The sequence below is a fragment of the Pipistrellus kuhlii genome, unplaced genomic scaffold, assembly GCF_014108245.1.
Source record: "Pipistrellus kuhlii isolate mPipKuh1 unplaced genomic scaffold, mPipKuh1.p scaffold_m20_p_3, whole genome shotgun sequence".
NCBI lineage: Eukaryota > Metazoa > Chordata > Mammalia > Chiroptera > Vespertilionidae > Pipistrellus > Pipistrellus kuhlii.
The window spans coordinates 102,542,785-102,570,610 of NW_023425529.1; the positions used below are offsets into that span (position 1 = coordinate 102,542,785).

Here is a 27,826-nt window from a genome sequence, read left to right on the forward strand (position 1 = left end):
TATTTAAAAGTGATTATCTAATTTCAGCACATTTGTGAATTTTCCAGTTCTTTCTGTTAGTGATTTCTGGTTTAATTCTATTGTGATTAGAAAAGATAATGTGTCTGATTTCAGTCTTCTTAAATTTGTTGAAACTTGTTTGTGACCTAAAATATGGAGACAATTCCCCATGCACTTGAGAAGAATGTGTACTGTGCTATCATTGAGTACTTCCTATTGTTCATTGAACAGATACCAAACTAATCACTACCATTTATATATCCCTCCATGAACTTACCCTGACCAGCTTCTCTGACATCATCCCCCTGCACTCTTCTCTTAGTTCTTGCTCAGGAAATAGACTTATTTCCTGACATTAATTAATATTTTAGTGTAATAACATTAAATATATGATTGACTTATTAACTTAATGCTATATTGTAATAACAATAATGTATCTTTTGATAGCATGTGGAACAATTCCTATGTATTTCTGTGAAAAGTTTTAAAATATACTGAAAAAGCTTAAACAAGAATGTTCATAGAAGCACTACGCATAATAACCAAAAGTTGAAGACAACCCAAATGTCCTTCATCTGAATGGATAAACAAAATGAAGTACAAGTTCCCCTCAATACACAAAAGGAGAGCTTTCCTATGAAATCCTTTGTAAACCAAATGGCATAAAGCTAAGAAGCAATTACTTTAGGAACACATCTTGCTAACAGATGCACAAAATAAACTGAGATAAAGCACAGAAGCTCACACAGTTTAAAGCCCTGACCGCGCAATGTTGAGATTCTAAGTGTGGTTCCCAGGAAAGAGCTCTTTAAAAAAATTATTTTTATTTTTTTAAAATATGTTTTTATTGATTTTAGAGAGAAAAAAGAAAAGAAGAGAGAAAAACATCGATGAGGGAGAACCATCAACTGGCTCCCTTCTACATAACCCATAGTGGGGATCAAACCCATAACCTGGGCATATGCCCTGACTGCTAATTGAACCTGTGACCTCTTCATACATGGGGTGATACTCAACCAACTGAGCCACACCAGCCAGAGCAGGTGCCACTCTTAGTGATTTGAGTTCTGCTGCCTCTATGAGGCACTGCAAAACAAATGCTGAATGCTATTTTTCCCTTTCACCTTCTTTCATAAAAGCCAAAATGCTCTTTGGATTTCTTTTGGTTTCCAAAAACATATACTAACACAGGTCTTCAGTAAAAACAAGATAACAAAGGACAAATTTTCCAAAAGTGGGGGATACACGTATACCAGCCATAAAAGAAAAGAGTTCTGACACGTGCTACAGCATGGATGAACCTTGAAAACATGATGCTAAGAGAAAAACGCTGGGCACAAGGTGCCACATAACATTGCATGATTTTATTTATATGAATTATCTAGAATAAGCAAAATCCATAGGCAAAAAGCAGATTAGTGGTTGCCAGGAGTGGGAGAAGGAGGGATGGGTAATGACTGCTTAATGGATATGGGGTTTCTTCGGGGGTGCGGGAGGGGGGGCAGTGATGAAACTGCTCTGGAATTTAGTGGTGATGGTTCACAATATTCTGAATATACTCAATGTCATTAGTGATAAATTTTATGTTTCATATTTTAACTACAATTTTGCAACTCTGTCCAATTTATTACTTATTTTATTTATTTACTTACTTATTAGCTGTATAAATAGGAAAGTCTTATTTAGAAATAATATTTCTATCAGTTATTGAAAAACAGACCACATAGTTTTAAGACCAAAGTCTTTAGAATGAAAAAAAGTAAATGATACAGACTTAATCTTATATGTTCATCCAGTATCAGTGTGCTTAGTATAAAGTGGATTTAAAAAATTAAACTATGTTGTTTATTGGCAGACTCTTCTGTGGTACATCTGGAATTCATATGTTGAGTATTACCATAGGTATTTTTGTTTAACCAGTTTAGATTAACAAGATAAAGCTTACACGATAGAACTATATGCTTCCCTCAGAAGGAAGGAGTTCTTTGTTAATAATTGTTTTTAATTAAAGAACATGGCTAGAGATAAATTCATCAGGTTTTAATTTTGTTAAACCTTTATTCAACATGGCCTTTTTGATGGTGATGGTAGTAAAGCACAGAAAGCAATGGGTTGAATTGTAGTTTTCTTGAAACAAATATAAAAGTCAAAGATAAAACATTTTACTGAAAATTATTAGAAAATGTCTCAATCATATGCTTTTAGTCCAGAACAAATTGTTAATGGAATTCCATATGCCAAAATATGGAATTTTAACTCATCAATGAGTCAAAATGCTCATATTTCCAATTTTGTTGGTATTTCTAGACTCTAGAATCTAGAGGGATATGTGATACAGTAAGATACCTGATATATTGTCTTCATGTGTTAAACACTGATGAAAACACAAGGCATTGGTGAAATAATCTCAGAAATGGAAGTCCAGACGGAAAGCATAATTAGTTCATTTACAACTTGTGCTTCTCTACTATGTTTCAATACTCATCTAATTATACTACATTGTGTGTTTACCACTCAAAGTCAAATTACATAATCACATCTGATTGTTTGAACAGCTCGCAATTAAATAAATTTGTTGGTATATTTGGGGCTTTTCAGTTTTTTTCACAAACATTAATTTATTTCATCATTTATCAAATATTTGTCAGATATCAACTGTTTGCCAGGAAATCTTGTAATTATTAGAAGTACAGTAGTGAATAAAACTGGCCCAAATCCTTGCCCTTGTGGAACCTATATTTTAGGTAGGGATTTAATTGGTTAGGGCAAAGACTAGGCTATTGTAATAAGGACATACCACAATATTATAGCCTCAGTAACATAGAAGTTCCTCGTTCCATTCAGACAGTCCAGCCCATTCAGCCTGGTGGAGCAGCTCTGCTGAAACACTTCATTCAGAGGCCACATTTCTTGCTCCTGTGGCTTTGCAGCCTTTTGATATCTTTCTCATCTGTAGAATCAAGATCATACAGCTGCCGCATCCAGTTTCCATCCCACAGTGAAGGGGAAGTCTTGGGCAGGTAATTTGTACCTAAATTGGCGATGACACAGGTGCTATATACATCACTTCTGTTTACCACCCTGTGAATATCCATCCATTTGTGGCGAGGGTTCACGGTCTGGAGAAGGGGCTGTGCACAAATGGATACACTGGTCAAAAAATGTAAGTTTAGAAGGCATGGGGGAGCCAGGTGGAGACTTCACTCTAGCAGAGAAGCTCTCCGACTTTTTGGTCCTCTTTGCTTTTATTTACTAAAATACACATTTGCCCTTTAGCAAAGCAAACAGCATATCAATAATAAAGTTTGGTAAACAATAAAAGGATTATCAGGTTAGGGAATTGCCTTCAGTCATTCAGCCAATAGCAATATTATGCTGATTTTCAGCCCTGCTGAATATCGAAGTCCATTAGCCTTCTAGGACTTTTTGCATAATTATGCTAACTACTTGTTGGTTTAGCCTCAAGCACCACCCCTCCCCCATCATTCTCTATTGACTCTAATTTAGAGATATAATCACACCTAGCTGCAAAGGAGGCTGGAAAATGTGAGCTCTTGCTGGGCCCAGCTTAAACACAAACCAGGTGGTTGTGTTAGGGAAGTAAGATAGATTCTATTATTCCCACCATAGTGGAGAATGACAAGAAGCAAACAAGTTAAATATATAAGTCTCATATGATGATAAATGCAGGGAAGTGAGTAAAAAGCACTAGAGAGAGACGGTGATTTTAGAGTTTGGTGGGGAAGCCTCACTGAATAGGTGACATTTGAAGAAGGACATACGACCGTTGAAGCAGCAGCAGCCCGGAGAAGAATGTAGCACAAAGAGATGACAGGTAGCAAAGATTTGTGGGAGAGCCATGGGGAATTGGAGGGATAGAAAGAGAGTGGGTCATGATTACAATGAAGAGCTCATTTTTGGATATGTTGAGTTTAAGACACATCTCCGTCCAAGTGAAATGTCCAATGGACTTGTTACACCCATACTTCATGATCCCCAAGGACCACCAGGGAGCAGAGTCCGATGCAATTGCAGAAAGCCTGAATTCCATGCTAGCATGGACTCTGTCCCACACACGCCAACAGCGTGGCAGAAGAGAGGCCGAACTTCGACAGGTCAAGGGGTTTTTTAGGGGTGGTGATGTCACTGCTTTGGCTGACCCTGATTGGTTGGGTGAGGGCTAGGCTCCAGTTACACAAAATGGAAGATAGCTCCACCCTGCCCCACAGTACAAAATGGAGTCAGGAGTTAGCCTCGCCCTGCCCTGCCCTCTCAGACTATTGGATATATGAATCTACTGTTACGGAAAGCAGCTCAAACTGGAAATATAAATTGCTGAGTAGTGAAATACACATCCTACTTCATCTTATTCTTTAATATGAAGGTCATGATTATTTCTGTAGGAAGAAATCAGAAGTCCCATGGAGAGATCATGGGACTTCTCAATAGCTGTCCTGTCCAAGTGTATATGGAAGCTAATTTCACACTGTGTTTATCAGTCCTAAGAGAAATTTTCAGTGATTCCCATGGTGGATCTTAGTGTCTGCATAATGAGGCACTGTTTAATCTTCCCTGTAAGGAAACTGAGATTCAGAGGCACAAAGTCTTGTTCATGGCCAGGGGAGAAAGGGGCGAGAGCCTCATTTTGGAGACCCATTCCCTTCCTCCCAAACCTGAACAGAGCCCTTTGTTAGAAGTATAGTCTGGGAAGAAGGACCTTTTGTTTAGCATGTTTTTAAACATAGTCTGCTAGGTTGCCCAGCCAGCTCAGTCAGTAGAGCATGAGACTCTTAAACATAGCCTGTTAGAAAGCTGGAATGGTTAAACATGTAGGGAAATTAATAAAAGCAGAGCTATGGTTACCCAAAGGAGGTGGCCCTGGAAACCCAGGCAGAGTGCACTGACCAGTCTGACACTTCCAGCAGACAACTTTGCAAGCCCTTTCCATCTCTTTCTCTCTAACCAGCCCTTTCCAGATTCAGTTACCTCCATAAAATTTCCTCTCCTCCCACTTCGGTAGTACTCCATCATTCCTGGCATCCCCACATGGAAGCAGAGGGGGACAGAACCAGCTCTGAAGCACAGGTGAACAGGTCTGCTGTCCTGTGATCTTTCTGTGGCTGGCTGGTTTCTCCACACAGAGCCACAGATTTGAGCATGTTCTTCACAGAAACAGACTTGAGCCACATTTTGCTTATTGTTATCTCACAGAATATTTTACTCTGTTAGAAGCTACATCATCCATGGAACACTGATCCACTGGAAAAGATCAGAAGGCCTGATTCCAATTCTCAAGCAGTGTCCACTTTGCTGTGTAACTTTGAGCAAGTCACTAAAAGTCTTGGTTTTCTCATCCACCCAATGAGAGTGAGCAATAACTGTCAGCACTTTGCCTCACTGGTAGGAAAGGTTAAATCACTGAAAGTGTGTGAGCAGTGTACAGGTGTATGAAAGAACTCGGATGTTCAGTCAACCATGTGGTCTGAAAACTTCCTCTTCCATAACTTTTCCATGACTAGTCAGTCCAATAACACAGATCTCTTCAGCATACGCTTCCCTCCAGTTACTTCCAGAGGGGTGAAGTGTGAAGAGAGCATCTCTGCTATTAGGATTGTGTGCCTCAGTATTCCAAAGGGTAAAAATGGACTTTATAACTTGCCAAACTTTGCTGGTGACCTCTGTTTTCTTCTATTCAGATTCTCATTCAATGTATTGAATGACTTGTAGAATGTCTTATGTATAGTATAATAGATTCTCAGTACCTCATTGTTCAGTTGAGCTGAACTCCTAAGGAAATGTATAATATAAAAATGAACCTATGTCATGTATGTAATGTGATGTAAAATATAAGCTAAGAAAACAGTTCTCACTGAAGTAAATTGCCAAAGGATAATGATAAGATTACAGTGGAATTTAATAACTTAATTGGTTAGGGTAAGAGATGGCTTTGTATTTCAGAAAAGTTAAAACTTTCCAAAAGTGTATTTCTAGTCCCAATTCTTCAGAAGTATGGTCCGCATTCTAATAAGGTTTGGGGAAAATTCCTTACTAACATTTAGTATGCTTGGTGAACTATGGACATAGACTTTGATCAAAGCATGTGAGTAGGAAGAATCTTTAATCTCAGTATAATTACAGCAGCCACAGGTCAGCAAAGCATTATTTCTTAGTTTATAGAAGATAGACCTTTTTCTGAGGACAGAAACATCTCAATTAACCAGAACTTAATAGAGTGTAGACACTACTTCATATAATTAGTACCAACCTCCCTTTCCCCCCCCCCCTTTTTTTTCTCTTTCTCTGCTTAACTCAAAGAGAAAATGGGCTTTTAACAGAAATTTATGTAAATGAGTTTCTGGGGTTGTGCCAAAATCAAATGATAGATTGGTCTCCGATAGCTTTCATTTAAGTCTCTACTAGAGGCCCTGTGCATGAAATTTGTGCATGGGGGGAGGGGTGCCTCAGCCCGACCTGCACCCTCTCCAATCTGGGAGCTCTCGGGATGGCCAACTGCCAGTTTAGGCCCGACCCCATTCGGGCCTAAACTGGCGGTTGGACATCCCTCTCACAATCCCTGACCTCTGGCTCCTAACCACTCACTTGCCTGCCTGCCCTAACCACTCTGTATGCCTGCCTGATCCCCCTAACTGCCCTGCCCTGTCTGCCTGAACCCCTTAACTTCCCTGCCCTGCTGGCCATATCCCCCTAATTGCCCTCTTCTGCTGGCCCCAATCCCCTTAACTGCTTTCCCCTGCCAGCTTGGTCACCCCTATTAACTTTATTTTTTTAATCTTACCCCCTTCACACACAATTGTATTTGACTTCTTTATTGGCTTCTCCTTGTCACACATTTTTTTCTCTCTCCTTTATGTAACACTTTTTCTTACTTATTCATCATTCATAAACTTTTCTTTCCTCCTTATTTCCTACTTCTGTTCCATCATCCTACTTCTCATCTTTCTTCTACCCTCCTTTCCTTCCCACATTCTTTCTTTCCTTTATCTTTACCTTTCCCTCCCTCCCCTTTTCCTTTCTTACCACCTTAATTTTTTTCTTCACGTCCTCCCTCAGACCGGCTTTGCTCCCTCCCCCATTTCTTCCTTCTTCCCATTTTCCTTTTAAGCTCTACCAGCTCCCCTTTAAAACTTTTCTTCCCTCCCCCTTTCTCTCTCATCCTACCTTTCCCATATATTTTTCTCTACTTACTTCCACTGTTTTAATATCTATCTACCTGCCTAATTATTCACTATCATTTATCTATTTTCTTTTCTGACTCCCACTTTTAAAATCTGTCCCCCGTACATGACTATACTTGATTTTCATTATAGTTCCTACCGTTTACTCACACGTCCTCTTTCCTTCGTTAACTCTGCTCTCTACTGACTCCTTTATAACTCTGCTCTCTCCTTCCTTCCCTTCTCAAAGTTTCTGTTGAGGGCAGGGGCACATTAACTCCCAACTCAGAGCTCAGCCTCAGCCAGGTGTTCACCACCCGCCTCCCTGCCACTGTCCTGCTCCTATTCCCTGCGGAGAAGCAGAAGTACCTCTGCCCAGACCCATTGCGCCTCCCAGCCAATGATCACCACTACCCTCCTCCTGTGTCTGGACAGGGCTCCCTGCTCCATGCTGCCTGCACCCCACCCTTCACTGGGTGCACCTACTCCGCATTCCCCCCCCCCTCCAAGGTAACCACCCCTTTCCGAATGCAGTTTCCTTCCCCTCCTATTGTATCCTATCCTTCCCCAGGCTTGCAGCTGCCTGCTGATCCAGTCATGACCCATGACGCTGTAATGGACAAATTTGCATATTTCCCTAATAGATTAGATTGTTATATGTGACAATTGAACCTAATAATGATGAACCCATCCTACCTAATAATAGAGTAATATGCAAATTAACCACCACTCCACTACACCCACCAGCCACGCCTACCAGCCAATTAGAGCAAGTATGCAAATTAACCCAACAAAGATGGCAGTTAATTTGCATACGTGGAGGGAGGGAGGAGTGAACTGAAGACTGCATAAAAGGAAGAGAGAGGGAAAGTGGAAAACAAGGTGGCTGCCGCTGCTGGAGGGAAAGCACTGGCAGCGTGTTCAGGGCGGGGTGAGGTGGGGCGAGGCGCACAGTGGCCCGAGGCAGGAGGCATAGGGGGACAGCGGGCACGGCGGGTCGGATGGGCGCTGCCTCAGAGGCAGCTGCGGCAGTGGGTGCAGCGAGTCCCGCATGCGGGGTGAGGCACACAGCGCGGTGGTGGCAGCACGCAGAGCCGTGGAGATGGTGATAGTGGTGGCCGCAGGCACTGTGGGGAGGGCAGGGCGGGCGGAGCCAGCGGGAGAGGTAGGGAGGTGAGAGAGGTGGCAGTGGCGGGAGGGAAGCCCACCAGAAGTCTTGCAGAAATCTTTCTGCAACAGGTCACTAGTTTCCAATAAAAAAGATTATGTTTGCTATAAGTGTCATACATGTATACATATAAACAAGAGTGTGCATTCCAGAACTTGACTTCCCACAGGAACTTTCTGAGGGGTGTCTGAGTTAACAAGGTGCCTTTTCTTATATAGGTGTCAAAAATTGAGTGGTAAACTACTGCATTTTTCATTTTCAGATGCCCAGGAAAGGTATAGAGAGAAGGGAATTGTTTCCTTTAAAATTGCAATTATAGTTGTAGTTTTCAATCATGGAAAAGTATATATTAGCAAGACTTTTATGATTGGCTTGGGGAAATAAATTCTGAATCCCAACCATCAAGTTAAAAATAAAACTTGTTGTCCAGGTGTGGATCAATAGTTGAGCATTGAACTAGACCAGGAGGTTATGGTTGGATTCCTGGTTGGAGCATGTGCTGGGGTTGTTGGCTCGATCCCGAGTAAGGGGCGAGCAGGAGGCAGTGGATCGATGTCTTGCTCTCATTGATGTTTCTATCTTTCTATCACTTTTGCTTCCTTTCTAAAAATCAATAAAAACATATTTAAAAAATAAAAATAATTTGTTTTCCATTTTGGGGCATTTCAGTTTGTTTATAAGTCAGAAAGAGTTCCTTTTATATCAAGATAAATAAGTTGACTAATATGTTTTAGGAAGATTTTAAACAAGAAACTTACAGGACTCAGACTCTAATCATTAAATTAAAATCCCTATTTTAGTAGGGTTTTTTGAATACCCAACACTATGTTAATTGATTACCTTAATAGTTACAAAATAAGTAGAAGCTTTGATATCTTCAACTCACATCATGTATTATACTTCATTTTTTATGACCACTAGAGCCAGGTGGTTTAATGGAAAGTGTAAGCTAAGAGACCTGATCGCACACCTGTAAACTGCCTTGCTCATAAACATAAATGAGATGGCAATTTGCCACAACTTTCCAATTTGGTCCACATAATACTTCTATTTTCCAAATAATTTCCCCTTCAATTAAGTCTACTACTTTACTTACATAGGATATAAATCCCTTGTCAGTTATCTATTTGTTAGTATTTGTGATTAAAGATATTAACCATGTTCATAAGGAATATTCTTTAAAATGTGTGATTTGATTATGATTCCTGTTTATCCAAGGAATATAGCTTATATAAATTCTGAACAATTTTCTTTCCAGGTAGCAATAAAACTTTTAGCAGTGGGGTTCAGAATCATTGAGCCTAGAAATACCAAGATTCAATGTTCTAAGACAGTCATTCCTATTATATTTTTGATTCAATAATATTAACCCAAAACATTCTCTCTGGTTCTAGCCTCAGGGTCATGTGTAGCCAGGGATGGGGAGAAAGATATCAGCTATTGAGTTGGCTTGCCTGTTACCAGCCTTGAATATCTAGAGTTTCAATTTCCATTATGATTGCCTTAGACACATGTGACCAGTGAGCACTTGAAATATGGTTAGTCCAAATGGAGATGTGCTGTCAATGTGAAATCACACCCGACTTTGACATTTTTGTATAAAATAGAGAATGCAAAAGATGTCAATAAGTTTTACATTGAATGCACATTGAAATGATAATATTTTAAGATAATTAGCTTAAGAAAAATAGATTAATTTCACCTGTTTATTTTTCCTTTTTTAATGTGGATTCTAGACAACTTAAAATTACATGAGCAGCACATGCTACTATGAGGCAGGTGGGAGCCTCTGCTGGGTATTGCTAAGGAGCTGAAAGCAACTGAAGGGAGCAAAATGGAGTCCCATCTCAGCTCAAGGGCAGTTACTTGGAGCCAGAGAAAGCATAGCTGTCCTTCTGTTTAGGTTTTCATCTCTCAAATTCTTTTGAGGCTAGTTAAATGGGACTTCACTGAATATAGATTTCTAAACTGAGTTTGTCCATCCCAGTACCCAAAGATTAAGTGCCAACTGTGATCTTCATTGCTACAATGCTAATGTTTTATAGCAGTGGTCACCAAACTCATTAGTCAACAGAGCCAAATATCAGCAGTACAACGATTAAACTTTCTTTTGAGAGCCAACATTTTTAAACTTAAACTTATAATGCCACTTCTTCAAAATAGACTCACCCAGGCCATGGTATTTTGTGGAAGAGCCACACTCAAGGGGCCAAAGAACACATGTGGCTTGCTAGCCACAGTTTGCCGACCATGGTTCTATAGTACTGGGTCCAAGGCTTGCTTTTATGATCACCCATTTCATCCTCTCACCAGCCAGGTGAGGCAGGTATTATTTCTACCTCTGATGAACAGATATATACATAAGACTCTGAGACATTAATTTGCTCAAGGTCACACACCTACAGGTTAACCTGGACAGTAGGATACTCCAATTCTCGGCCCTTAGCCACAAAGCAATGTCATCCTCAAAGACAGAATCTCTTCTTGACGCTTAACACATCAGTATGAATGCCTCTCCATCGGATAACAATAGTGTCAGTCTTTTCTCTACAAATAGATGTTGTTCAGTAATGTAACAGCTAAGATTTAAAAATGTTTACTGTGTCAGAAATTGGGGACCTCGTGTTAGGTCCTGAATGACCCAACTTCTGGTTTTTCCCTAAAGTTGCCCTTAAAAGCAGACCATAGTTCAGTCTATTTTAAAATGTAGGTTACTTAATTCCAATGAAATAAATGTGAAGTACCTACTATGTGCCAAACACATTGCCAAGTACTGGGGACACAGAGATAAAGATGATAAATTCCCAAATTCACAAATGGTTCTGGTCTAGGGGACCTAAAAGCACCTTCCTGCAGCAGTGTTGAGGGTGTGTGTCATGGGAATGAAGGAGCAGCACATTACACAATTTCCAGTTCAGGGTGGAGCTGTAGTATTCAAGATATCTTCTAAGAGGAGGGAGTGCTTGAGCCATCTTTACGTACCTCCAACTGGTTTCCTGGGGTTTGATTTATATTGCATGAAGGCCATTGTTAATAATGACAGCCGAGGTCAGTGTAAGTGTCTGAGTCTTTTGGGTAGTTGAGAATGCTGATTCCATTTGTCTGGTTTTCAGGTACCAGCAAGGTCAACCTCGTGAAGATCCCGTCCACAGCCTCCAGCCCGAGAGACACAGCCCTGGCTGCCGTGATTTGCAGTGCCTTGGCTACTGTCCTGCTGGCTCTGCTCATTCTCTGCATCATCTATTGTAAGAGACAATTTATGGAGAAAAAACCCAGCTGTAAGTTTTGAGCTCTTTCTATTTCTCAGCATTGGTGAAGTGCAATTATCATCATTGTCGTTTTTGTGTTCCACAAGAGACTTGAGTAAGATGAGAATCAAGGAGCTACTTAAGGGGCAGAGAGCACATGAAAAGAAATCTCACAGTCTTTTGTCCCAAAGAGGCATTGAGGGAGCAGACTGATGGATGGCAGGGATGTCCCTGTGCCACTAGGCAAAAATAAAAATTGCTCTAAGTGCTGGCAACATAAGTACTCTCCATTTTGAGCTTTCTTAACAAATTATTTAATATTTGTGCCTTTGTGTAAGAAGAAATATTTTAAAATGTGAATGATAGCCTTTAAAAAAAAATACAAATGCTAAGATGGTACTCGTCTATAATATGATATGAAGGAAGTCCTTTAAAGAGGAAATTGTCTTTACTGACAGAATTCTCACCCCCTCCTTTAGGGTCTCTGAGAGCCCAGGACATTCAGTACAATGGTTCTGAACTGTCCTGTTTTGACAGACCTCAGCTCAATAACTCTGCTCCCAGAGCCTGCTGTCAGTGCCACCGGGACTTAGCCCAGACCTGCGGTAAGTCAGACAGTTATGAATCCTTTAAGGAAACCAGATAAATGACACTGAAGCTGCAAGGAACTGTTCTGTTCGTTTGTCCCAAGGATAGGTTGCTCCGCTTGGTTTCTACTTAAAGCTAATCTTGTTAAATAATTATTCTCTACGGTTATTCAAATGTTTGGTGTATGTTGTATCACTTAAATATTAAGAATAGTGATCAAATTCTAAAAGTTTTCAGCAATTTTGAGCAAACGTGTATTTGTTGTTTTGAGTCATTTGATCTAAAACACTATCAACTTTTTGTAGAAGAGGATTTTGTATCCCTTCCTTTCTACTGGGTTCACACCTAAAGTTCATGTATTCACCTTAAGGTCTTGGATTTCTTCAGGAAGGTGGAGGAAAAAGCTCTATGACAGGATTTTCCACAAACCATATTGTCTGATAAGTTATTGACAGAAATGAAAGTTCAGGGAAGTAATTCAAATGGGCATTGGTTTCTGATGTGGACAAAAAGGGCAAAGGTAGTACCAATTTTCTTTACCAGTTATTTAAATCATTAACTCAAGGTTTCTACACTTACACTCACCACTCTTTTCCCCATTATAGTGACCTCATCTCCTCTGCAGAGTAAAATTTTATGTGGCCAACAACCCTTTCTAGAAACCTGCCCTAGCTGTTAGCCTCCCTCCTCTCCTCACTTTCCAATTCTCTTAGCACCTTTGAAGCAATACTGATATCACCCTTTGTCTCATTCTTTAAGTGAAATGTATCCCAATGAGATGGATTATTCTCTTGGCACTGTTCAATCTTTCTTTTCAAGAAATTGCAGGATTGAGCTTTTCGATCTACTGTGTTTCCCCTAAATAAGACATCCTCCGAAAATAAGACTTAGCGCCTGGAAAAATAAGACATCCCCTAAAAATAAGACCTAGCACAACTTTGGGAGAAAAAAATTAATATAAGACACTGTCTTATTTTCGGGGAAACAGGATAATATCTCATATATGGAATGAGGAGTTTACAACATAATTCTTTTTCTACTGATCATGACTATATTCTATTTTAGGAATATATTTAAGAATGGAATGTAAGACTGTGTTATGTAAGGATCTATTTTTGTCTCTGCCTACACTGATGGTAGACTCTTAGACAGCTACCAATAGCTACTAGATCCTCAAAATGCCCCAAGTATTGTTTCCTAGATACTGTACCATGACACTGACACAGAATCAGAGTGAGGGATAATTTCTTAAGATAGAAATTCAAATTGTAATTGTAATAAAATACAGCATTGTATAAATTCTGTCTCACCTGAACTTCTGTATGAAAAGGAAAATTAAATATATAGATAGCCTTGTTTTATGTCCTCTTAGAATGCTGAGCTTAATCCCCCCCATGCTAATGCCTAGTTTTTCATTTAAATTGCTTCCTCCTTATTAATGTGCCTTTTCTCTTTTAACTTTTTATTTTAACACTAGGGGCCCAGTGCACGAATTCATGCATCTTGAAAGGAACTGTGGGCTGCAAGGCTGCAGTAGGCACAGGGGTGGATCTTGGCCCATCCTCCGTGACCCTGCCTGGCCCCTCCTGCCTCGGCCCCAGATCCTCTGTCTGCTGGCAGCCCCACTCCCACCCCTGCCACTCGCATGTGCTGATAATGCAGAACCACTGGGGCTGTCGCCAGCAGCGGGTGTGAGCGGTGGTTGCTGCCCTGATCACCTCTCAGGAGCAGGGGGAGGTGAAGAAGCCCTCAGGGCGATCAGGGCTGGCAGCTGCTGCTCACACCCACTGATGATACTGAGTGATCTGGACTGGCACTGGGCTCTGGCAGCAGGTGCGAGCAGTGGCTCTGGCACTAGCTGTGGATGTGAGTGGGGCTGGCACTGGCAGTGGGTACAAATGGCAGCTCCGGTGCTGGCAGTGGGTGTGATTACTGGGAGGGACCATGGTGCACAAGAGCAAAGAATTTTCAAGTAACCATCAGAGGCTCACCCCAATGACAGAAACCAGTGCCTTGGTCTGGCACCGCTGCTCACCTGCTCCACCATTCTGCCTTGGCCAAGGCAGAATGGTGGAGCAGGTGGTCATAGGGACCACCTGGTGGTCATAGGGACCAATTTGTTCAGTTGTTCCACCATTTGGTCTATTTGCATATTAGCCTTTTATTATATAGGATTATATAGGACTAGAGGATCAGTGCACAATTTGTGCACAAGTGGGGTCCCTTGGGTGGTCTATGGAGATCAGGCCCCAGCCTCACAGCTCTGCAGCCCTGCTTGGCACCCCGCCATATATATATATGTGTGTGTGTGTGTGTGTGTGTGTGTGTGTGTGTGTGTATACACACACACACACACTAATAAAAGAGAAAAATGCTAATTGACCGTACATCTCTACGCCCAGAGCCAATCAGAGCAAGTATGCAAATTAACCCAACAAAGATGACAATTAATTTGCATACACTGAGGGAGGGAGGAGTGAAGACTGAAGACAGCATAGAAGGAAGAGGGAAGGAAAGTGGAAAGCAAGGTGGCAGCTGCAGGGAAAGTGCAGCTTCAGTGGCGGGTTGTGCCACCTGCATGCCCAGTCTCGCTAGCCTGCCCCATCCACGACCACCACCGCTGCCACTGCAGCAGGAGAGGTGGGGGGGGCGGGAGGGAAGCATTGCAGGGAATCTTCCTGCAATGGCCCCTAATATATATATTCATACATGTTTTGTATATTTTGCATATACGCACCCATTTTTACATGTGTATATATACACATTTTTTTTCACTTGCCATTTAAAAATTATCTTCAGATATGATGTCCCTTTACCCCTTATTAGTTTGGTGTTTGTTTTCTAAGAACAAGATTAGTCTCTTTCATAAAGCATGATTATTAAATCAGGAAAGTAACATTGAATCTATTGCTATTATATAATATACAGAATATATTCAGATTTTCTTAATTATCTCAATAATGTCCTGAGTAGCAAAAGAAAACCCAGATAACACTTATTTACTTGTTCTGTCTCTTTACTCTCATTTAATCTGGAATATTTCTTTAATCTTTGTGTTTTATGACAATATTTTTGACAAACATAGGCCAATAATTTTGTAGAATGACCCTCAGTTTGGGTTTTCTGATTTTTTTTCTTTTAGATTAGATTCAGAAATACCACAGAGATGATGTTGTGTATTTCTCAGTGCTCCATATCAGGAGGTACATCTATCCAATTTCTGGTCAGATTAACTAGGGTCACTTGGTTAAGGTGGTATCTGCAAGCTTTCTCTGCTGCAAAAATAATCATTGTTCCTGGTAATTAATGGAGCTTTGTCGGAGGTTATTTGAGATTATGTAAACATCCTATTGCTTCCAAACTTTGGCCCAGTACTTTAGCGTCCTCTGATGATTCTTACCTGAGTCAGTCATCAGTATAATGGTTAACAATTGCTGGTTTTCTAATTGCATCATTCTTTCTACATTTATTAGTTGGCTTACTATGGTCAGAAAGAATGTCCCCTTCTTTCCATTTATTTACTTTAATTAGTGTGAACTAATGGACCTAATTCAATGGATTACAACCCTTTGCAATAATTTATTTTGATGCTCAAATTTTCCTAGATTTGGCAAGTGGAAGTCCCTTTAGGCTGTTTTATGCTCATTTTATACTTTCACTGATTGAGCCCTTGAACCAACCTTTTCTATACGGAATGGGAGTGCCTTTTGCTTTCAAATAATTTTAAGAAATTCCACAGAGAGTATGACACATTTGTTGAGTTAATTGGTAGTGAATCCAAGTGAGTTGCTCATGGTCATAATAACACCTATTCAGACAGGACAAGTTTGGGCCTTTTTGAGAGAGATTCAAATGAAAATAAGTTGGGTGTCCATCCTGCTTAACACTGGTTTTCAATTGCATCTCAATATTTATTTCCAAAAGGGAAATATTAGTTTTATATTATTCTCCTGTTTATAAAAGTAAAGAGATGATTCTCATGTTAAATTTGAATATACAAAAACATATATGTACATGTATACATATAATTACTTCAAGCCTTTTTCTCTACATATATATGTGTGTCTTTGTATTTGCCTGGATGCTTTAGTATGTTTATGGTTTTATAAAATTAGAGTTATATGTGTGTATACATAGAGAGAAATCTAGCTGTTTATCAAATTGATTGTTTATTTCAAGTTTATAGGGCTAAGGAAGATTTATTTTTAAGTGTATCTAGTCTCTCTTTATATCTAAATTTTTTTCTTCAATAAATTTAAGTGTACAGTTTAGTGTATTAACTACATGCACATTATTGTGCAAGCATCACCACCATCCATTTTTTAGAACTTATCCATTTTTCCAAATTGAATCTCTGTACCCATTATATACTAACTTCCCATTTTTCCTCCTCCAGCACCTGGCAATCGCCATTATACTTTATATCTCTACTAGAGGCCTAGTGCATGAAAATTTATGCGTTGGAGCAGGGGTCCCTCAGCCCGACCTGCCCCTCTCAGAGTCCAGGAGCCCTCAGGGACAGGAGGTGACTTGGTGATCAGGGGAAGGTGATGCCCCCATCACATCTCTGCTGCTGCCACTGCCGGCAGCACAAGCCTCAGCTGGCCCTGGTTACTTGGGGAACTCTGAAGGCAGGCACACGAGCAGCTGGACACCTGCCACCCCATCGGGGCTGAGGGGACTGGGTGCTGCCATCTGTGTCTGTGAGTGCCACCATCTTTGAGGGAGTGGTTGTCAATTAGCATATTCTCTCCTTCTTGGCTGTGGGCACCACCATCTTTGTGATGCCGTGAGGGTCAATTAGCACATTTCCTCTTTATTAGAAAGGATGATTTTGACTACTCTAGGTATAGTGTATAAATAGTTCATCATTTTTATTAAAAGATAAAAACAGAGAAAAAAATTAAGACTCATATTCTCTTTCCCCAAAAAGTTACCCAAAAGGGAATAGTTAGTTTCAAGAACAATGTTGAACTGGTATTAAAGAGAATATTCCCAGGAAAGGCATTATGCTTCATAACTCTGCTATCTTTCCTAGGGCCTGTTCACTTGATCCCATCCTTGTGCTGTGATGACTCCTGCAGCATCGACCAGGTGACTCTTGCTTGCAGGGTGCATTCCCAGGCCACACTTCAGGAGAGGTAACTGGGTATTTTTTAAGCAATATAATTTCATAATCCTTGTGCAAATATGCATTACATTCATTTACCAATTTTCATTTGAAAAATTTAAAAATATTTCATGGGCCATCACTTTTTAATATCATTAATGCCATTCTGGTCATTGGAGGGGGCATGTGTTTGGCAAGAATTAGGCCACTCTCTCAAGGTTACTAATATCCAATACAACATTTTTTATATTTTACCATCAATTTTATTGTTTTATTTTGTTTTTATTGATTTCAGAGAAAAAGGGAGAGGGAGAGAGAGATAGAAACATCAATGATGAGATAGAATCATCTATCGGTTGCCTCCTGCATGTCCCCTACTGGGTATCAAGCCCACAAATCCTGGCATGTACCCTTGACTGGAATCAAACCTGGGACCCTTCAGGCTACAGGCTGATGCTCTATCCACTGAGCAAAACCAGCTAGGGCCTCTCAATTTTTATTTTTGTTTTATATCTATTATTTGTGACACTTCTGCCATCGCAAGTAATTTTTAACATGTCATGTACTCATAGAATTTTTTTTTTTACTCATAGAATTTTAGAACAGCCTTCAAACTCAGTTAAAACCCAAGAAACTGCATGTTTTAGACATTTTATTATGTATAACTACATTGATTAAAACTAAGTATATTAAATTTTAAAGTAATTGGAGGAATTAAGCTTATTGTATTAAAGCAAATTTATAACAACTGGAATTCTGATAATAAATTGCTATTTCATCTAGAAAACTTGGAAGTATTATTGGAATGTTGTGTTGTAGTCATGTATTTTCTCCCTATAGAACACTTAAAAGCCTTTTGAACATGTGTTCAGAAATGCAGGTCCTGTGGAAGAGACCATGCCATCTTTCTTCGGGTCCCTTTCTCAGTCCATCTGTGGCGAGTTTTCGGATGCCTGGCCTCTGATGCAAAATCCCATTTTTGGTGATGATATCTCTTTTTGTGACTCTTATCCTGAACTCACTGGAGAAGATATTTATTCTCTCAACCCAGAAAATGAATCCTTGGATTCAAACAGTAGTCAGAATTTGGTTGGTGGCACTGTTCCAATTCAAGCTTCTTCTGAAAACTTTACAGAAACTACTGATTTATTTAGATACAACCCACTGACAGAACCAGTGCGAACTCAGGATGCACTAATTACTAGAAGCCAGCTAGGTCAAACGAGTGGAGATTTCAATAACCGAACCACTCAAACTCAGACATCCCTCCAGGTAAGGCAATGACTGATTTTACTGTGGACAAAGCATTGACTTTTGGAAGACCATAGGGAATGAATTCTGTTCCTACAACAATATGTGAGGGAACCTGATAAGAAGGTTTGCCATCTTTCATAACTTCTTATGTGTTAAAGAAGAATATATACTTTTAGGTTTTTTTAATTCATCTTTATTGTCTAAAGTATTACAGATGTCCCTCCCCGCCGCCCCACATCGACCTCTTCACCTTGTTCCTGCCTCTCCCCAGATCTTCCCCACATTATTGTCTGTCCATGGGCTATGCATATATGCATAAAAGTTCATTGGATAATCTCTTCCAGCCCTCCCCACTTCCATCTCAAATACCTCATTCTGTGGCATGCTTCACTGTCTCTGGATGTTTTTCATTCATCAGTTTATCGTGTTCATTAGATTCCACATATGAGTGATATCATGTGATGCTTGTCTTTTTCTGACTGGCTTATTTCACTTAGCATAATATTCTCCATGCTCCTCCATGCTGTCTCAAATGGTAAGGTCCTTCTTCTTCTTCTTCTTCTTCTTCTTCTTCTTCTTCTTCTTCTTCTTCTTCTTCCTCCTCCTCCTCCTCCTCCTCCTCCTCCTCCTCCTCCTCCTCCTTCTTCTTCTTCTTCTTCTTCTTCTCCTTCTCCTTCTCCTTCTCCTTCTTCTTCTTTACAGCTGTATAGTATTCCATTTGTGTAAATGTATGACAGTTGGGTTTTTTTTAGCACTGCTATGAATATAAGAGTGTATATATTCTTTCTGATTGGTGCTTCTAGCTTCTTAGGATATTCTTAGAAGTGGGACCTCTAGGTCAAATGGTAGTTTCATTTTTCAAAATTTTTTAAGAAAACTCCACACTGTTTTCCATAGTGGCTGCACAGTCTGCATTCTCATCAGCAGTGTACTAAAGTCCCTTTTTTCCTACATCTTCGCCAACATTTCTTGTTTGTTGATTTATTGATTGTAGCCATTCTGGCAGCCTTGAGGTGGTACCACATTGTGGTTTTAATTTGCATCTAATAATTAGTGCTGTAAATTTCTTTTTTTAAATGCATACCTCTGTAGTTGGGAAAGACTTTTACTGACCTTATTCCCTTGAGCCATCCCTAATTTTTATAACTTTCATGATAGAGCGTCGACCTGTAGACCAAAGGGTCTGGGATTTGATTCTGGTCAAACGCACATACCTCGGTTGCAGGCTCCTCCCAGGCCTGGGCCCTGTTGGGACTCATGCAGGAGGCAAACAATTGATGTGTTTCTCTCACATTGATGTTTCTCTCTGTCTTTTCTTGTCTCCTCTTCTCTCCCTAAAAATCATTGGAAAAATATCCTCGGGTGAGGAATAACAATAACAACAAAAAAAGAGTTAGCTTAGCTGAGGGTAGGTCTCAAGGATGGCTTGTGGCCCACAAACCTTCGGGGCTGAGGACTCCCAGCAGTCCAGAGCAGGTAGCTGGCCTTACAGCAGATTAGAGATGCATGGAGAGGACTGCACCCCCTTTAAAACTAATCTCACTATCCCAATGGGAGGCCTTGGCAGGTACTCCAAAATAAAAGTCATAGAACTCTTAGAGTTTCATGAGTTCTGTTTTCAGTACAAGATGTTGAAGTTTGTTTGTTTTTTTTATCAATCCAATTGGCATTGATAACAAACTTGCTTGTGTTCCCTTCACAAATATCTATTACATCTTCCCATACATCGTTAGGGGAAAGTCTGAGTAACTAAAATGATTGTGCTACTGGTATTTCAGGTTATTGTCAGTAAATAGAATTACCACTCATCTTAATTTTGTAGCTTGTCCTCAATTTTGTGATGTAAATACTAAGGAATGAAACATCTGGATACCAAGTTATGTAAAAACCAACTCATTCTCTACCTTTTTCTGTTTATGTTGGTGAGGTGGACATAGGGTTGGTAGGTACTATTATCAAAGTTATATTAATGTAAAATTTTAGAAATGTAGTTTAGTTTATAAGTGAATATAATGATATTAATTCCTTTTCAAAGAGTGTTCTTAAGGTGATTATGATCTGCATAAAGTTATTTTCAACACAAATTATTATGGAAAGTTATAATTACACATAAAATGAATGAGGAAGTGTTACATTCAAGTTGCACAATGTAATTTATTAATGAAAGGTTTTTATTAGCTTTACAAGGATGTGTTATAATTATTACATAATTTTAGTAAATCTAAATAAGACATTCTGAACTCAAAAAATGAATCCTTTTCATTTTTATTCTAAAATTAAAAATAGCAAATAATATATTTTTAAAAATATTTTTATTGATTTCAGAAAGAAAGGGAGAGAAAGATAGAAACATCAGTGATGTGAGAGAATCATTGATTGGCTGTCTCCTGCATGCCCTTACTGGGGATTGAGCCCGAAACCGGGCATGTGCCCTTGACTGGAACCTAACCTCCAACCCTTTAGTCTGCAGACTGATGCTCTATCCACTGAGCCAAACTAACTAGGGTGAAGAATAGCTAATAATATTTTGAGCCCATTCTAAAAGATAACATTTTCCAGATTCTGAAAAGTACTTCTTGGGATGCATTTACTTAATGTGGAAAACTTGGTGAAAGAAGCTTAATCTTCAAAATAAAATAGGAGATAGTGGCGACTGTATCTCTTTGGGAAATTGATCCTTTTTATTTCAAGGGTCAGCTACATATTTAACTGGAATCCAATCCATTAGACTCCAAAAAGCAATTCAGACTTCCCTCAATTGGCTAATTTTCTAAGGTAGAGAATATACTTATTTAAAAATTTGATTTCAGGAGCTTACTATTATGAACCAAGTATAGGACTTTTAGTTCCTCGAGGTCATCTTTAGTCAGCTGGGCTCCTTGGCATGGGCTCATTCATAATTCAGGAAAGCACTGGATTTCCATTTAGGAGATGTGTAAGGGCAAAAATAGCCAAAACAGACCTTTTTTTTTTTTTTTTTTAAGTGATTAAAAATTTATTTTATTTTATTTCAAATAAAACTTTAAATTCCTCCCTAGGCATTCACTTATATTTTCAGTTTGTTAATATCTATTCACTCTTTTTTCAAGATTTATTGAGATACAGTTGACATATAATATTGTATATATTAAAGATGTACAATATGATTTGCTACACGTGTATATAAAGACAGCATGTTTGTCTTTATATGGTGTAAAGTTCAGATTTCTAATACATGAAGCATTTGTTTCCAAATGCAATGCTTTCTTGTGGGTGGTTTAATACCACCCAGAATCTGGTGATGAGAGTTATGGTTCAGAATAAAGCCAACAGGTGTCAGAGCCTTCCTAGGTCTGTATGATTTAATTTTCCTCCCTCCCCAGACCTAAGATATTTGGGACATCATTTGCTTTGATGTTTGGGAGAAGGAGGCCAGCCTCTTTACTTATAGGAAAAGCTTTTATGGTGATGTTTTTTTTAACTAACATTTTAAGTGTCAATGGTAAGGAAGATTTTTAACCCGTTAAAATCTCTATATCCTTATTTACAAAATGAATATAATGTGACTCCCACAATAATGTTAATGTGGTTATTATTATATCTATTGATTGATATATTTGACTAAACTATCTCTGATTATCAAGAGTATTTCAGGAGTTTCTATTTTCAGATAATCTCCTTAGGCCTCGGGAAGAATTTTTTTCATAAATGTATCCAATATGTCACTAGTGCCAAATTAGTGGTACACAAGTTAATGAAGAGTCAGTGCATAAAATGAAGATTTTACATATATACAGTATTGTCCGGTTGGCCAGTGCCTCGTCCCTTATGAGGTGAGGTCACTGCCCTCTTGTGATAAGGACAAATCTAAGGGATATACTTTCCAGAGTACATCAGCCCTATGAAGAGTGCGAGTGTACCCAGGAGAGCATTATAAGGGGAATTTCATTCCCAAACTATTTCTAAATTTTCTCCACAAGTTTAGTGTAAGTTTTAAATGCAAGGATGAAAAATGGCACTGTTCATTAATCATCTTTGCTCTTTTAAATAAGGGTCAAAAGGCTCCTAAGATCTTTCTACTTTAAAGGAGTACAACACAGAAATAGGTTTTCTATGTTGAAATGAGTTTGTAATCAGCATTGTTTGCTAATACACTTTGTTTGCTATGATTTGCATCAAGCACGTCAAACTCAAAGGCTAACATGGGCCAAATAAACAAGGTTTAAGTTTATGTGGGCTGCAAAAAAACCCCAAAAGCTTTAATTTTCATAAAAACGTGGGTTTATTTCCATAGAGACATGCCAAAAACAAAGGACTGGAATAAACGAGTCATTGTTAACAAAAAGTAATAAAACATTTTAATAAAAATTAATATTTTTTCTTGAACATTAACTTACCAGACACTGAATAACTGCACAAATTAATAAGCGTAACACAAATAAACCTATTTTTCTTGTTCTCTGAAATCAAAATATTTCCTGTTGCGCACACTAAACAAGTCAATATAAGACTGATGACATGACAATCGACTGCTAAAACATTCACTGCTAGTATTAGAGAAAAGAGATGGTATGCCTGTGCATAAGGTGCATAAGGGAAATGAATGCAACACAATTACAGTAATCCATCATTAGCGAACATTGTAATTCATTATTAATAACTAGTAGCCCTGCACACAAATCCGTGCACCAGTAGCTCTCTATGGGGCCTGGCCACTCCAAGCCTGCTGCCCAGAGGCTCTCCGTGACCCAGAGGCCCATCTGCAGCTGGGCACGGAACGCTTGCCTCATTGCCACACTTACAAAGCAAGCATTCCACTAGGCTGCTCATGCAGCCCGCTCTCAACGGCTGCCTCCCCCGCCCCTGCCCTCACCCCAGGGACTGGGGGACTCCAATGGAGCTGAGAGGACTAGGCGCCGCCATCTTGTGGCTATGGGCACCACCATCTTTGTGACAGAGTGACAGTTAATTTGCATATTACCATTTTATTAGGTAAGATATGTATAACAGGATATTGTAAAAATTAAGTTACAAAATTTTCATTAAAACATTTCTTAGCCGAAACCGGTTTGGCTCAGTGGTAGAACGTCGGTCTGTGGACTGAAAGGTCCCAGATTCGATTCCGGTCAAGGGCATGTACGTTGGTTGCGGGCACATCCCCGGTGGGGGGAGTGCAAGAGGCAGCTGGTTGATGTTTCTCTCTCATTGATGTTTCTGGCTCTCTATCTCTCTCCCTTCCTCTCTGTAAAAAATCAATAAAATATATTTTTTTAAAAAACACACAAAAAAACATTTCTTACATACCGTTATATTGGCTGGGCCGCAAAAATATTTGTGCATACAGCCTATGGGCTGTGAGTTTGACATGCTTGGGTTACATTATCATTTTTTAAGTTCTGTTTGCAAATATTGAGTGACTATGAGTTGTTATGGAATCTTCATTTTATTCTCGAAGTACATGGGTACTGGATATATGAACACCATTACATGAGCTTCTTGTCTGTATGTGATTAAATTCATGTGTATTACTAGTAAAAGTTTTATATATAGTTTTGGTTTTTTTTACAGTTACAGTTTCCCAGTTTTAATTTGTAAGGTATGGTTTTTAAAGCTCTCCTTCTGTTGCTGTTTTAGGGAGCTTTTTAGGACTCCATTCTTCCTGGATTAGAGGTGCACGTATGGAACCCAAGGGGCACACACGCCTCCACTTACACTTATGGACTGAGCAGTCTGGACCTTTCATGGCTTCTGGAGGGAAATTTAAATCTGAATCAAACTAATGACTTTTTAAGCCTTTCAACCAGTTGCTTCTGAGCCAGACCAGCTGTAAGCTGAAACCTCAAGGAAGAACAGAACAAGACTGCAGGCACTCATGATGCTTTGCATCTTTCCTAAACAAGAAGCTTCTATGCTACAAGTATGACTTCAAGGACTGATGCACTGAGTTGGCAGCCAGGAAGGTTATGGACCAATAACAAGAACCAGAAATGCATTTTGGTTCGTGTGTATTTTCATGGTGAATGTGATTTCACAAGACTCAAGATCCAAAGTATAAGTTTTCATCTATATTTTCTTTTAAAATAATTTTATATAGTCAATTATCCTACTAAAAGTCAATGTTAGATTAGTTACCTTAGTTTTTATGTAGAATGGGTTAAAAATGAATGTTTCTATTTGAGGAAGGTCACTTTTTGGTCATCTAAACTAATTGACTTAGAAGGCTAGAATTGACTTCATTCTGCCTGCCTAAATATTGGGTTTATTAGTTGAAGTCAATTGACCAAACTAGAAATTAGAGGAAAAGAAGTTTTTTAAAGAATCAACATTTCTAACCTCAGCCAGCAGCTCACAAACACCTACTTTCTGGAGCTAGTCATGAGAGGACTGTGTCAGGGAACAAGGTGGAGAAAGGCCACCCATCACCCTGAGTCCAAAACCACTGAACACACACATTCTAGAGACTTGCATACAAAGATGAACATATTTCTATGGAAATCAGTTGGTATGGTAGCATCTGTTACTCTGTCCCTGTGACAGAAGATGCAGAATTTCTCTTTTATAGAAAAGTATTTATTAAGATAATGATCTTTTTCTTTTTCTTTCTCTTAATCACCCACAAACCTGTTCTCTGTATCTATGAGTTTTTTGTTTTGTTGTTGTGGTGTTTTGCCTTTCATACTAAGGAATTTAGAAATGACAACATATATGGTCCCTTTACTACTGAAATATATCACCAAGTGAACAATCTTATGAGACTATACTACATATTATAACCAGGAGAAAAAGCAGTTTGACAGCGACCTCTGAGTGAACAGCCTGTAACTACTGCATTGTAGTTTAACCAGTATTACAGTTTCCCTCTGATCTCATCAGCTTAGTTAGGACAATAATGTCCCATCTTAGCCAAACAATTCTGATTTAAGTGTGAAGCTTCTGTTCAGATGCTTACCCCATCCTTTCTCACATTGGAATTTACACACTAGAAATATCTCTATAGGTAAGAGAGAAATAAATGCAGATCAGACATAAACTGGGGATGGCTCATTTCTCTGCATCTTTTATGGCCCAGAGAAGTTAATTGAACAGGATTTATTTTTTCTTTCTTAAACCTACATGATTAGATCTGGCCTTTTAACTGATTCCATTAACTTTGTCCCATTTGTACTTTAAAAAAAAGAAAGACCTTTGAACATCAGTATGTTAGTATGTACTAAAATATTTTGTTTCAGAATTATCCCATCCAAATCAGTGAATTTTGCCTAAACTAAACATTTTAAAAACCTAGACATTATTGTCTCATTTATTACCTCAAACATTTCTCTCTTTGTAAGAGATTAGTAAAACCTAATGATCTCCTTTTCTGTGGCTAGAACAGTTTCTCTATGCATAGTTTCAGGCTCTGATATGTGCATGTTAGCTTGCCTGGGTTTGTCCTTCTCATGACCTCAGTTCATTTAACTGAAATATGAAATTAGAGTGTCTCATGATAACTCACAATTTTGTTTGAGCACCCAGTCATAATCGATTCATTTCTACTACTTGTTTGTGTGTTGTATTTTTTGTTTTGTTTTGTTTAACCATAAACCAATAGTTCTTAATCTTTGGAACTCACCAACTCTTATGAGAATTGTCTTTAGGAAACTCAGGTGAAATATTTAGGAATTGATCACAAGATGTCTATAAAAATGCTCTTTAACTTCATATATGTGTTCCATTGTATGCAATTTGATCATTTTTGATATGAAAGAGGGATGATCAAGTAAGCCAAGGTTGTGCTCATTTTTGTAACCTGAATATATTTTCCATATGAGCCCTCATTAACTTTAAAGACAAACACTTGCTGGAGAAAGCTAGATTGATGAGAGTGAGACTGGCCAGAAAATATTGAAACATCACTTTTTATCAGTAGATAAATATTTAGAGTCAAAAGTCAGTTTGATTTGACATTGCATTTGAAAAATCCTGCATTATTTTTATTAATATGAAGACATTTTACCCCACTACTATAGACACATACAGTGTTATATTCTACATTCTTTGTAAACATTTGAGGAAAATCAACTTTGCATTTCATATTGTTGGAATACCATCTATCACTCAAATAAACTCAACTGCTAGAGTGCTGAAGCTGGGAACTCATTAAGTAATAACATAGCTGGGAATGCATAATTGTGACTTTAATGTTGCAAAGAGTCATCTACAAGAATGAGACAAGGATTTGAAAGACAACAATATAAAGGCATGAGTTTTCTAATTTTATGTGTACGGAATATATATTTTAAATATAAGTTTTTCTACTTTAGATAAAGTTAATGTTGCTGTCACCTAGGTTAAGCACTACTTACTGTCTATGCTAGTAAAAATATAAACCAAAAAAAGTAAAAAATATACCATTGCCTTAAGGTAGTCAGCTTGATTCAATTTAGATTTCATTATTATTTTTTTTTACTTACTGGAATTTTCTTATATGAATAGTTTTGTAATACCTTTTTTATTTGTGAATAAAATTGTTACCTGGTATTCTTATTTGCATGTCTAGAAGAAAGTGATTGATGGTGTGAATGTACACTGTATTGCTGTCCCATGTGATAGTCTCACTAAGTTCTGATCTTTCCAATATAACCCTTTTGGCCCCTCAAACTTTGAGGAAGATTTGAAATCCTTACTAGTGACTGCCTGTATTTCTCAGGCATTATCAAGGTACTGAAAATGCTTTGAGTTATTTGAGAATTTTTGGTATCAAGATTTTATTATCTCTTTCTTCCCCTTCATTTTATGACACAAAGAAGGAAGAACCTATGGAAGAAGTTTTATGTACTGGTATTAATTCTTCATAGACAGCAATAGGCTTTTCTCCTAGAGAGGCATGGACTATAAAAAGATAACTCCACAGAGAAACACTGGTCACTGTAAGAGTTTCCTTTTTCTTCCTAGCTTCTTACCTTTCTTCCGCAATCCCTTTATTTCTTCTTCCCTTCCTTCCCCTCAGTAACCTATCTATACTAATAAAAGTATTATAATATGCTTGTAATAAGTAATAAGAGGAGACCTTCCAGACAAAGCTGGAGGCTTGGCCGGCCTGCAAACCAACCCCAAACGGCCCTCAGCCCCTCGCCCAGGCTGGCCACACCCTCCAGCTGGGACCCTCACCCCAATGGGGGATGGCCAGCTGCAAACATCCCTCAGCCCCTCGCCCAAGCCAGCCCTGCCCTCCAAGGGGACCCACACTCTGATTCAGGACCCCTTCAGGCAGACCAGCCAGCCCCACCCATGCTCCAGGCCTTTATTTATACTAATAAAAGGG

General features: G+C 38.9%; 1 protein-coding gene across 10 annotated transcripts in view; it reads left to right on the forward strand.

The window, feature by feature from the left end:
• Window positions 1-27,048, forward strand: part of TNFRSF19 (TNF receptor superfamily member 19) — a 98,402-nt gene extending 71,354 nt beyond the window's left edge. For 8 of the 10 annotated variants that reach the window (XM_045588615.1, XM_036456235.2, XM_036456234.2 and 5 more), the window contains 5 exons: window positions 11,457-11,621; window positions 12,071-12,196; window positions 17,218-17,320; window positions 18,162-18,561; window positions 24,157-27,048. In XM_045588615.1, coding sequence (XP_045444571.1) covers window positions 11,457-11,621; window positions 12,071-12,196; window positions 17,218-17,320; window positions 18,162-18,561; window positions 24,157-24,168 — 806 coding nt within the window. In that variant the 3' untranslated portion in view covers window positions 24,169-27,048. The remainder of the gene's footprint in view (window positions 1-11,456; window positions 11,622-12,070; window positions 12,197-17,217; window positions 17,321-18,161; window positions 18,562-24,156) is intronic. The other 2 variants (XM_045588617.1, XM_045588618.1) reach the window with 2 other exon arrangements.
• Window positions 27,049-27,826: the final 778 nt, after the last annotated feature.